Raw genomic sequence first — 13,043 nt, forward strand, 5'->3', positions numbered from 1 at the left:
TCAATTATCATAACTGCTCATGGGAGGTTTTCACTGAAAAATTGAGACAGCAAAAGAGAACTCTAGGTCAGTTTCCAAAAGCGATCAAGTGGCTCTAAGTATTCCTCAAAATGCCAGTAAAAGTCTATTCAAGAATATTCTTTTTAAAATTCAATAATTCTGTTGAAGGTCTTTTATCAGTTAAAGTAAACAGAAATTATAATTAATAATATCACAGTACACTTGCACAGTGCGGATTTCAGGCTTCTTCTACATACATTTTCTTAAAAACTCTGAAGTAACCAAAGAGAAATATAGGTTCAGTGACTTTTTATACCAACTTTTTATTTTGAAAATATTCAAACTTACAGAAAGATGAAAAAGTAATGTAATGAATACCCGTGTAAGTTTACCCAGATTTAACATTTTACAACATTTGGTTATCACATTTCTCTTTCTTGCTACACACACACACATTCTTATGGTGGGTGCTGAATCAAGTTGAGTGATTTGTGTTAAGTAACTTGCCCCACTGTATATGACTTAGTAAATAGTGGGCTTCTGGTACTAGAACAAAGGATTCTACTTTAGTAGGGGGCTGGGCCACACAGTATAAAAACAATAATACCACATACGAGTGAATTCTATTTTTGTTAATACATTATCCCATTATAGATCATTTAAACAGACTATTATATAATTCATAACAGACAATTTCAGTCATCTTTAAATAGAAATTGGGTGCATTCTCAGTTTCTATGAGAAATTCAATTTAAATTACTTTTTTTGACCTTCAAAACATAGTAGTTACCTGGTAATAGCTATGTACAATCTAGCTCTCTTCATTTACTATGTAACCTTGGCAAATCATTCGGCTTCTCTAAGGCTTTCATTCAGTGTCATCATCTGCAAAATGATAATATACTCCAGCTCTGTGAAAGTCCAATGTTCATTTTTACCTCAGAAACTTCACACCTACTCTTCCTTTTGTCCAAAACACTCTTCTTCCCTTTAAAAATTCCTACTCTTCGTTCTGGTGAGGACTTCTCTATTTCCCCAGATTAAGTTAGACTCATATTACTATCTCACAGCACACAAAACCTTCCCTTCAGAGCAGTTATTACAATGAGCAATTGGGTATTTATTGCTCTTACCTTTCTGGGTGTGTTTGGTTCATTGCTTTATCTTTGGAACCTATCACACCGCATTACAAAGGGTAGGCATATAAAAATTTTGTTGAATGAATGAATAATACTAATACTATTTAACTCAAGGGGTTGTGGCAAACATAACTGAAAATAATACATGTAAAACATGCCCAAATCTAAGTAAACACTACATAACATAAACAGTAGTTTTCCCTAGCAATTTGACTAGAAACTGTATAAAAGATTTTTTCCCAAGAAATAATACTATTACTTTGAATGGAAGGTCTGGGTGTTACAGTGAGTCAGAAGTGAGGCAAACTGACTAAAGTATTAGCAGGCAGAATAGAGCAGGCTGCCACAATGCTAGACAGGTGATTAATAAGAATGAGACATCTGTGGGTATCTTGATTCTCAGGTTACCTTCTGCCTTTGCTAGGAAGTATTACAGATTTTCCGCCTGACAGAAACTAATTCTAAAGCAGCAAGTAGGTACTCTTGGCTGGAAAGAATACTGTTAAGGAAATATAGACCACTGAAGTAAAACTTTTATTTGCATACAACAAAGCTAAGTAGAAAATCCTATGAGATCTACATAAAAATTATTAGAACTAATAAATACCAATATACAAGATCAATATACAGAAATCAATTGTAGTTCTATGTAGTAGTACCAAACTACCAGAAATTAAAATTAGAAAAAAAATCAATGCTATTTATAATAGCATCAAAAAATAAGAAATACTTAAGGATAGATCTCACAAAAGATGCATAAGATCTAAGAAAAAAACCCCAGACAAACCCCAAATGAGGACATTCTACAAAATACCTGACCAATATACCTCAAAAGTGTCAAAGTTGTGAAAAAAAAGGAAAGAATGAGAAATGGACAGGTAACTGAGCAGACCTGATGACTAAACAAATATCCGGATAAACAGAGAAAGGGCACGAATGGAACAACTAACAAAATCTGAATAAAGTCTATAATTTAGTTCATAGTAATGTACCAGTGTTAGTTTCTTAGTTTTGACAAGCATACCATGGTAATATAAGATGTCAAAATTATGGTATACTGGGTAAGAAGTATAAGGAAACTCTCTGTATTATCTTTGTAACTTTTATTGTAAGCAATAAAAAGCTTATTTAAAAAATATCATTTACAATAGCATCAAAAAAAAATCTATGGATAAATCTGACAAAGATGTGAAAGACGTAGGCTGAAAAACTGCTTAAAACTGCAAAATATTGCTGAGAAAAACTAAAAAGACAAATAAATGGGGAGATATACAATGTTCATGGATTGGAAGATTCAATATTATTAAAATGACGATGCTCCACAAATTGGTCTAAATATTCAAAGTAATCTCAATTAAAATCTCAGCACTCCTTCCCCCTACCCTTTGGTTAAAAATTAAAAGGTGATTCTAAAATTCATACATAAATCCAAAGCAACTAGAACAGCCAAACCACTTCCAAAAAAGTACAAAGATGAAAATTTTATGCTACTGACTTCAAAACTAATTATAAAGCTACAGTAATCTGTTAGTATGGTACTGTTGTGAACATAGACAAACAGATAAATGCCAACTAAATAGGTCAACAGTACAGACTACAGAGACTAGAAATAGATCCACATATATATGGTCTGTTGATTTTGACAGAGATACAAAGTAAGTTAGTGAAGGACAGTTTTTTCAACAAATAATGTCAGAACAGCTTGATAATTATACGCAAAAAATGAACAATCCATACATTGTGCCGCATGTAAAAATTAACTCCAAATGGATCACAGGCCTAAATGTAGAACTTCACACTATAAAATTTATGAAAGAAAACATAGCAGAAAATCTTTGTGATCTTGGGTGACGCAAAGATTTCTTAGATACAGCATCGAAATCAAAATCTGTTTTAAAAAAGGATAAATTGGACTTCCTCAAAATTAAGTATACCCTTCTAAAGACACTCTTTGAACAAAATTGGAGGTCTCACACTTTCTGACTTCAAATGTTATAAAATTACAATAATTAAAACAGTGTGGTACTGGCATAAAGAAAGACATATAGACCAATGGAACAGAGCAGGGAGCCCTGAAATAAACCCTTGATTTTTGGCAACGATGTCAACACCATTCAATGAGGAAAGAATAGTTTCATCAACATATGTATTAGAAGAGCTGGATATCCACATGAGAAAAAATGACATCAGATCCTTATCTTGAACCATGTAAAAAAATAACTAAAAACAGATAAAGACCTAAACTATACATACTATACCTAAATTATAATACTCTAAGAAAAAAACAGAAGAGAAGTTTCATGACATTGGATTTGCAGTGATTTCTTGGATATGATACAAAAACCCAAGCAACAAATGTAATAACAGATAAATTGAACATCAAAATTTAAAACTTCTGTGCAAAGGACAAACAGAGTAAAAAGAGAATGTACAGAATGGGAGAAAATATTTGCAAATCATATATCTGATAAGGAGTTAATATCCAGAAAATATAGAGAACTCTTATGATTCAACAACAAAATATCCTGATTTAAAAATGGGCAAAGACCTCAAACAGATATTTCTCCAAAGAAAATATACAAATGGCAAGAAGCACATGAAAAGATGCTAAACATTACTAATCATTAGGGAAATGAAAATCAAAACAATGATAAGTATTACTTCACACCTTTTAGAATGGCTATTATCACAAAAACAGAAAATAACAAGTGTTGGTGAGGATATGATGAAATTGGGATCCTTGTACCTGCAGTAAAATTGGTACAGCTGCTATGGAAAACAGTATGGTAGCTACTCAAAAATTAAAAAAATAAAATTAAAATATGATCCAGCGATTCTACTTCTGTGTGTGCATGTATCCAAAAAAGTTGAAAGCAGAATCTTAAAGATATTTGTATATACCCATGTTCATAGCAGCATTATTCATGATAGCCAAGAGCTGGAAGTAACCCAAGCATCCATAGACAGATGAATGAACAAAACGTGGCATATATATATATCATGGAATATTATTCAGCCTTAAAATGGAAGGAAATTCTGACACATGCTACAACATGGATGAACCTTGAAGACATTATGGTAGGTAAAATAAGCCAGTCACAAAAAGACAAATACTGTATGATTCCGCTTATGTAAGGTGTCTAGAGTAGTCAAATTGATAGAAACAGAAAGTAAAATGATGGTTGCCAAGTGATGGAGGAGGGGAAAGTAGGAAGTTTTTGCTTAATGTGTATAGTATTTCAGTTTGGCAAGATGAACTTCTGGAGACCACAGCATGAATATACTTAATGCTGCTAAACTGTACATTTAAAAATAGTGGATTATAAATTTTGTGTTCTGTGTATTTCACCACAATTGAAGACATTCTTAGAGTGTAACAGGAGAAAATATTTGCAATTACACATTTGAAAAAGAATTTGTATTCATAATATATAAAGAGCTCTCAAAATCCAATAAAAAATTGCTGTAAGAAATTATACCTGTTAATAATTTAACAGATATGTTAAATTTAATATACTGATCTTACCGAATATTGGTAAGAATATAGCAAAACTGGAATGCTCAGACACTGATAGTAGATATGTAAAATAAAACAAATACTTTGGAAAATAGTTTGGCAGTTTTTTAAAAAGATAACCATAAACCTACCATATGACTCAAGTATTTGTCCAAGATAAATGAAAGCATATTTATGTATGTTCATAGCAGCTTATATGTAATAACCCAAAACTGGAAACAACTCAAATGTCTGTGAATAGGTGAATAGTTAAAGAAAAGAAACTGTGGTATATAGCCATACAATGGAATGCCACTCAATAAATAAAAAGGAATGACATGTGCAACAATTTCAAAATAACCAAGCTGAGTTACCAAAAAAAAAGAAAAAAGAAAAAAAGACAATTTCATACACAAAGAACACATAATGTATGATTCCACTTACATAAAATCCTAGAAAATGCAAACTAATCTATAGTAATAGAAAGCAGTTCCATGGTCTCCTGAGGATTGATGGATGGAGAGAGGAACCACAAAGGAGCACAAGGAAAATTTGGGAGATGACTGTATGTTGTTATCTTGATTGTGGTGATGGTTTCATGGGTGTACACGCTTCAAAACATTAAACTGTATAATTTAAACTTGTGTTATTTATTATATGTCAATGATATCTCAATAAATCTTTTTTTAAAAAATCAAATCCTACCAAAGAACAATCTGCCTAACAGGCATTCCTCTCCAGACTGCAGGATTCTTCAGGTCCCTCCAGCTCAAAACCTCTACAGTCCAGCTGGCACATAAAGGGTTACCCAAAGTACAGTATATCTTACAATCTCTACAGAGAGTAGAGAATGTGAGTTAATCATCAACAGGATTTCATAATGTCACTTTTAAAAAGTGAAGAATTACACAGAAGAGAATAAATATTTAGAGAGGATACACAATATCTGAGATATAACTGTCATTAGTAAAAAAACTAATTTTGTAGATCTCTCTGGTGGATCAAAAAGGAACTATGGCTATTTATTCCCATTAAAAGAGAACTTGATTACTAGCAATGATGTCAGATTTATTTAAAAAGTACATTGATCTTTTTAAAAGATAGAATAAATTATATTTAAGGCAAAATAGTTAATTTTTCTTTCCAATTATTGTAAGCCTGAGAATCATTTCAGATTTTATGGTCTAAATTCAGAGTAAGGACTGCTGTCTGCACTGTAATGTCTAAATATACAAAGAACAGAAAGATTTGAAATGAGAGCCCACATCAAAAACATCATGTTCTCTGTCAATAAAGGTGGGAGGAAAGATCCAGAAAGCAGAGTGGAAATGCAGGCCATGCTTGTACTAAAAAACTTTTATTGCTCCCTTCATCCTATCTAGTTATGAATCTCACTAGACAGAAATGTGGGGTATGGCTTGTAAGCTTTTGAAATGCTTTGCTGTTTGCTGTTTCTGTCTAGCACAGGGCTTTATCAGTAAATCCCAAAACGTCTGTTCAATTGAACAAAAAAGAAGCAAATACAGCAGGTCCTCAAATAATGTCATTATGTTCAATGTTGTTTCATTAAAATGTTGATGAGATGCCTTAGGAACTTAACTCTTGTTTATATCAACTAGCTTATGTTTCATCATATATCCTTTCACTTAAAGTCACTGAACCTATCAATGACACTCAGTGAAGACTTCCTGTAGGTCTGTGAAAGCATTTGGTCAGGAGATTTGCATTCTAAATCTGGCTTGACTAGACATTAAGCTGTAGGAGACATTCATTAAGCCACTTTATTTCATCAGTAAAATGAATAGTTAGTGTATACGCATACACATACACACACACACACACACACACACACACAAATTCTTTCAGGTTAAGTGTAAAGGATAGGACATTTGCAGAACAGAAGAGATCTATATTCAGGCCAATTTACCAATAATTCAATGCAACAGGCTTTGAATGAGCAGTCTCTGTCTCCCAGAAATTGTCAGACTCTTGAGATTCAGAGATTAATGAGTTTGGTCCCCGCTTAAAAAGGATTAAAACAAAAGAACCAAAAACAAAGAAAAGAAGTTCCTGCCTTCGAAGAACTGACATTTCAACTGGTGAGACAACTAAGATACAATAAACCAAAACTACAAAGTGCAATAAGAGTGGTACTATGAAAGAGGAAAGTTCAAGTGTAACAGGAACACTCAGGCGGAAACACCACTGCAAAGCTCACTAGCTCAAGTTAGAGAAATCTGTCATGTATAGGGAAAACCATGAAGGTTTTATAGAGAATGCTCTGCTGGGACAAGTGAAATCCAAGAGATTAGATTTTAAGTGAGTCTAACCTAAGTTTCTCAACATTCGCAATAATATAATCAGTAACTAGAGCTATTTACACCTCAAAAATAATCTAAGCCAATCTTAATAGAATCTTTTAAATAACAGGAACACACAAAAATCTGAGACTATTTGACATGACTACAAATGGTATTTTTGCATGATTCTAAAACTAATAGAAATCCATCCCCCCCCGCCCCCGCCCAAAACTACATTTAAATTTTATTTATTAATTTTGGAACTTGCTTTGGTAGAAAACATTGCTGTTATGATTTACTACCTGTATGCTTGCCCTACTATATTTTAATGAAAAAATAAAAAACTTAAAACCCTTCACACTGAGAAGTAGTATTTAAGAACATAAAGATTAAATATTAACATTTTGAGCAGGTCACTGGTACCTTTTTGATTTATTCTCCACTTAAGCAGAGCATTTTTTAAAAAAGAATTATGGGGGGTTTGGGGATAGGGCAGTTTCTCCCAGACTTCCTCCTGAGGTACTCACAGTGCTGATCACAATCAACTCTGGCGAACACTACTTGATTTTCATTTGGATATTCTTCCTTAATGACATTGGAAGCTTCCTCAAAAATTGGATGCAACATCTGGCTGAAACGACACCTATGCACAGAGAAGGTTATCAATTAAAACTGAAAAGTAGAAGCAATAAAATCTTATTTCAGTTATTATCCATTGATATTAGCATATGTACAACACACAGCTTTTGAGACAATCACATAGTTAATTTAGTCATGAATCCTAATGTCATTCACTGGAGATGAAGATAATTTTGAATTCAAAGACTACAGAAATAATTAAAAGATTTTTTTTTTACCCTTAGGAAAATGGCCAATATTACGAAGCACACAGATAAGGATCTCTCACAAACTCCATGAAACAAGCCTGAAATAAGCCCTCTAAGAGGAATCTACTTGGACTTGCAACTACTGAGACTTGGGCATTTATAAAAGAAACAAGCTTTCTCTAAATAGTGAACATATTTTAGACTACTGTGCAAAATCTTTAAAATGGTAAGTTCGTTGCAAATATTAGACCAATTCACCTGTTAATTCAATCAAATCTCATAAGCAAGGTAGCATACTAATTAAATAACTTGTATGAAAGGATATATATAGTACATAATGAACTGTTTCCTCTCAGAATTTACCCTTGGTTAAAATGGGCTTTTGTAGCTATAAACATTAAATGTACTAAGTACAGGAGCAAAAATCTTAAATTCCTAAACAAGATTTCCTGTCCATGTTTCCTTTGTCATTTTTTATTTTTATAAAAAGGGGCACAAATCCCACAATATCCCAGAAACTTGAAACTTCTAATTCTGACTGTCAGGCCAACCACCTCACAAATAATATGCTGTGGGTCATTAAAGGGACCTGATAAGAAAGAAAAGAAAAATCAGAATTAGCACCCAGCCAGATGGGTTAGAATGGTCATTCTCACGTGAAAGGTATTGAGAATTCATTAACAAAAAAAAAAAAAACAAACTGTAACTGCTACTATTGCTTCCAGAGCCCTTTTCCACAAAGAAATTTACTTAAATAAAGCCTGTGAACTCTTTAATGCATATGTGATTAGGTCATATATATTATCCATAATTCTACAATAATATTATAAAGTATGTGAAAGGATGCAAACTTTATACTTCCTCCCTATTTCTTTTTGTATATATCTCTTCTAGCCCACTCACCTGACTTCCTAAGGAGATGTCCTAGAATATATCAAGGAGACACAATCTGTATCTTCAATCTCTTGCTTTCAAGTGGCTCTTTCCTCTTTTAGCATTCTTAAATCTCTCCCATCTGGGATAGGTGGGTGGGGTCTGTGGACATCAGGGACCGTGTCTTATTTGACTACATATTCTAATAAGCATTTCAATAGATGTCTGTTAAATAAATAAACTGACAGAATGAAGGAACTAGAGAGGCTAGGACCACAGGTTTGTGGGTTCTTACAGTTTGCTGGAAATGGAGTGCTGGAGGACAGGGGCGGGAAGGGGTAGGGATGGATTAATGGTTTCTTGAAGAATTAGAATATGGCCTAGTAAAGAATCAGTAGACAGGCTCCTGGTTTATGGGCAAGGTAAAGACATACATTAAGGGCTCCTTCTTTCTGAATTGTCCAGTTTGCTGCCCAGTAAGCATTTAACTTAAGCATAAGTTTTTGTTTAAAATAGGATCAGTTTTGATACCAAAAAGTGGAAGGGGAAGAGGAAATAAAAGTTCAATTGAAATATTACTGCACCTTCATACACATGTACCCATACATATGAAAAGTTACATTTGTAAAAGTAACATAAAAGCAATAATCTATTAAAAGGACGTTAAGGGTCATCTGAATCCAACTTCCAATCTAGTGCTTGAATCAACTCTTTACAAATCAACCAAATAGGTAAAAGTCTTTTCGCAGGGACTATTTGAGGGCACTTACTAATATGACCTAGTGAAGAAAAATAATAAGCTTTGGAGTCAGACATACCTGAGTTTAAATCCCAGTTCCACCACTTACTAGCCGTATGACCTTTCTGAGCCTCAATTTCCTCAACCTAAAATGGAAATTATAATACCTACCTGCAGGGTAGTTCTGAGCATTAAAAACAGTATATGTAAAAAGCCTGGCACATAACAGCATTATTAAGTACCTACTATAGTTTGCCACCTTCTGAGGCATATCAGTATTTTTAGGAAGTTCTGTTACATAATTCTTAAACTGTTACATCCATTATCCTCCACAAGGAACTCAGAATCTAGCCTTTGAGGCCACAGTGTAAGTCTATGTCCTATGACCAATTACCTGAGTTTTTTCAATTGAATAAAAGAGTATTAATTCATGAACAATTCAAGGTATTTTTAGGGTATATGTTCTCCTGAATAACTTCAATTAGTCCGCATTTCCAATTCAGTTTTTGTAACAAGGTCAGTGGCACATTCTATTTTTCTTAAAACATATAAAATCCCTCAATCGAGAGAATAGCATTCTAGTTTTAACTATGCCACAATCTTGTCCTGTAACCTGGAAAATACTTTACTCCTCTGAATCTGTTTTATTCTTAAAGAATTTGACTAGATAATCTTCTACCAAATTTTGTGTCTATTTTTACATCTAGATAACCCTAATTTATCTTGGAAAATGTTATCTTTGTTATACATTTTTTTATAAATGGTATTTTCTCTGTATATCTTCAACATTTTACTGAAGTTCTTTAAATACCTATACATCATTCATCCAGTAAATATTAATTATGTATTTATCTACCAAGTATTATGCAAAGTACTTAGGGATTTATGCTGAAAAAAGATAGGTGTGATCTTTTCACAAAGCTAACAATGTAGTAGGGAGCTGTAACTAAACTATAGTACACAAGTACTATAGTTGGGTGCGTCTAGGGTGTATGAGAAAATATAAAAGGGTTCCTATTCTGACTTGAGAGGAAGGGTTAGAGATATTGATCTAGGAAGGTGACTCGGAGAAAGTGACATCTAATCTAAGACTTGAAAGATGATTAAGTCTTAACTAGGTAAATAAGTGGGTGAGATAATAGTGATCCATTCAGGCAGAGAAAATACCATGAATAATGGTCTGGTGATAAAAGACTACAGAATATTCAGTATAACTAGAACAGAATGTGGAAACAGAGAGAGGCAAGAGATATAGCTGTAGAGGTAGGAAGGGATCAGGTCATCAGATGAGAGACTTACCTAAAAGTAACAGAAAACCATTTAAGGGTTTTAAGATGAGGTGTATACTGATCCACTTTGCATTTTAGGAAAGACCACTCTGGTTTACTTTGCAGAGAACAGAATGGAGACACATAAGACTAGAGGCACATAAAATAAATTAGGAGGCAGTTGCAGGAATCTGGGTAAATTGCAGGACTATGGCCTGAAATAGGACAGTGGTAACTAGTAGGTGGTAAACCTAAATGGGTCAAATAAGATACAGATTGTTTAGGAATAAGGATTATGTGTTTCAAACTTCTCTTGAGCTGAAACTCTCGTCCTTCTGTCCCCATCCCACATTCTTTAACATCTATTACATATTATGCCCTTGTTCTAGATGCTGGAAATACTTAGTAAGACATTATCTCTGCCCTCAAAGTTTGTTTGGTAGGGCAAAAAGATAAAAGAACAATGGAGTTAAGAAAAAGAAAGCAGTACACAGGGTACTATGTGAACACAGAAGACAGAATCTGATTCAGACAGGATAAGGAGTAAAGACTTCTTAGAAGTAGTAGTTAGTGGTATATGTTTAAAATTTTCAACATAATTTTTCCTTCTAAACTTGCCACACCCACATCCTTACCTCCAAACACTGCCCTACTTTCTCAGTCAGGAAAAACTGACTGAGAACTGCAATATGTACTCACTGCATGTGTGGGGGGAGGAGGGAGGGAGAGAGATTGAGAGATTGAGATTTGAGTCTTTATGTTAACTACTTTTATTTTAAGATGTGGGATAAGGGAATCAGGTATATTTCTCTCTTAAAACACAGATGCTCAAATTAACTTGCTTTATTTGTGAGTAAACCTTAATTGACTTTGTGTATGGAATAGTCTCATAAAAGAAAAAGGCTTCTCCACTCACCCCTTTCTAGCAAAGAAAAATTCACCTTTACCAAGTTAAACCGCAAAAATAATATTATTACTTACCAATCAGCATAAAAATTTACTAAAGCAACATCAGCATTGTCTGAAATTGAAAAACAAAACCAAACAACCTAAGTTATTGGTGTCTACATAATTTTGGCATAGTAAAAGATATGGTTTTCATCATGGTCTTTTTTTATTGTAAAGGCCCATAAAAAATACACAATAACAATTAAGTTACCTCTTGCTCAAAAACCCATACATAGAATGGAAAACATATAATTTGTGGGAGTCCTTGTTTCTTTTCTCTATAGCTTCCACCTTTATACCTTCATGGAATGAACATAAAACAAAAGGGTAATCAGACCCAGATAAGGCAAGTAAGCTGCTAAATAGCCTACTCTCATAAAAAATCAAGTGAAATAATCTGGATTTTAATAATCTGACTTTCCTTATTTATAAATAACTGAGAATTACCTCAGCAAGTAATTCCTATTTCACAGAAGAGAGCTGTATAATTAAGCTCAAAAATGCCCCACCTAGTTACGAGTATTCTACAATTAATAGTTTTGGGTAAAATGTATTTTTTCTGGTTCCTATACACTTAACAGTTATTCTCGGTTGCAAAAATAACTTAGTATCATTTGCATAGGATATGAAGACATGAGAAAGTTATGTTCTTTTCCTGTAAATCTAATACAAACGGAAACTCCTCAAGTACTCACAAAAATAAAAAGCAGACATTCTAGAATTTGGAAGATTAAAGGAGTGAAAATAATATGTAAGTTTCAATTCTCTTCCTTTTTTTTTTTTTTTTTTTTTACTTTGAAAGCACTTTTGATCGACTTGCTTATTCACTCTAAAGCAGTGGTTCACAAACTGTGGTCTCTAGACCAAGAAGCACCAGCATCAAGTAGGAACTTATAGAAATGCAAATTCTTAGTTGCGTCTAGCAGTTTCTGTCAGAAACTGCAGCCAGGCCTGCAGTACAGATATTAATATATCCTCCAAGTGATTCTGAAATAGTTTATAGAACCATTGCTCTAAAGAGGTCCCATAACATGGGAATAGATTTTAGCATTTAAAACAAGTTCCAAAAATACAAAACAATATATAATGCTCAATGAATAAACTCCTTTTACTTTTATTATTTTTGGTTTTGTTATGTTCAAATCAGTGGGTTGAAATGAAGCGCTTAAAAAATAATTTATGCACATTGTACATTTTCTTAAATTTCCTAAGCTGTGATTTTCTATCAACCACATCTTCACCTTCCCTCTACTACTTTTAAAAACAAGAAGTGTGTCCCCCTAAGTTAACTGTATCTACAAGCACACTGTCCGTGAACAAAGAATTCAGTGAAACACTTACTGAACTTAACTGGACCAATAACAATAAAAGAGATCAGAGTAGATGATTTAGTTTAAAGTTTAAAAAGAAAAAATTTCTAGCTGTGTCCTAAAGTACATTTAGTACAGCACAG

At 33.3% G+C, this 13,043-nt stretch overlaps 1 protein-coding gene across 2 annotated transcripts in view; it reads right to left on the bottom strand.

The window, feature by feature from the left end:
• Positions 1-13,043, bottom strand: part of ERP44 (endoplasmic reticulum protein 44) — a 69,798-nt gene that overhangs the window by 34,829 nt on the left and 21,926 nt on the right. Inside the window, exons 3-4 of one of the 2 annotated variants that reach the window (XM_011366265.1) lie at positions 11,624-11,663; positions 7,463-7,578 (exon numbers count right to left, since the gene is read on the bottom strand). In XM_011366265.1, the coding sequence (XP_011364567.1) occupies positions 7,463-7,578; positions 11,624-11,663 (156 nt within the window). Of the gene's footprint in view, positions 1-7,462; positions 7,579-8,665; positions 9,211-11,623; positions 11,664-13,043 lie in introns of those variants that run through there. The other variant, XM_011366266.2, reaches the window with a different exon arrangement.

This window comes from Pteropus vampyrus, unplaced genomic scaffold, assembly GCF_000151845.1.
Source record: "Pteropus vampyrus isolate Shadow unplaced genomic scaffold, Pvam_2.0 Scaffold123, whole genome shotgun sequence".
NCBI classification, from domain to species: Eukaryota; Metazoa; Chordata; class Mammalia; order Chiroptera; family Pteropodidae; genus Pteropus; species Pteropus vampyrus.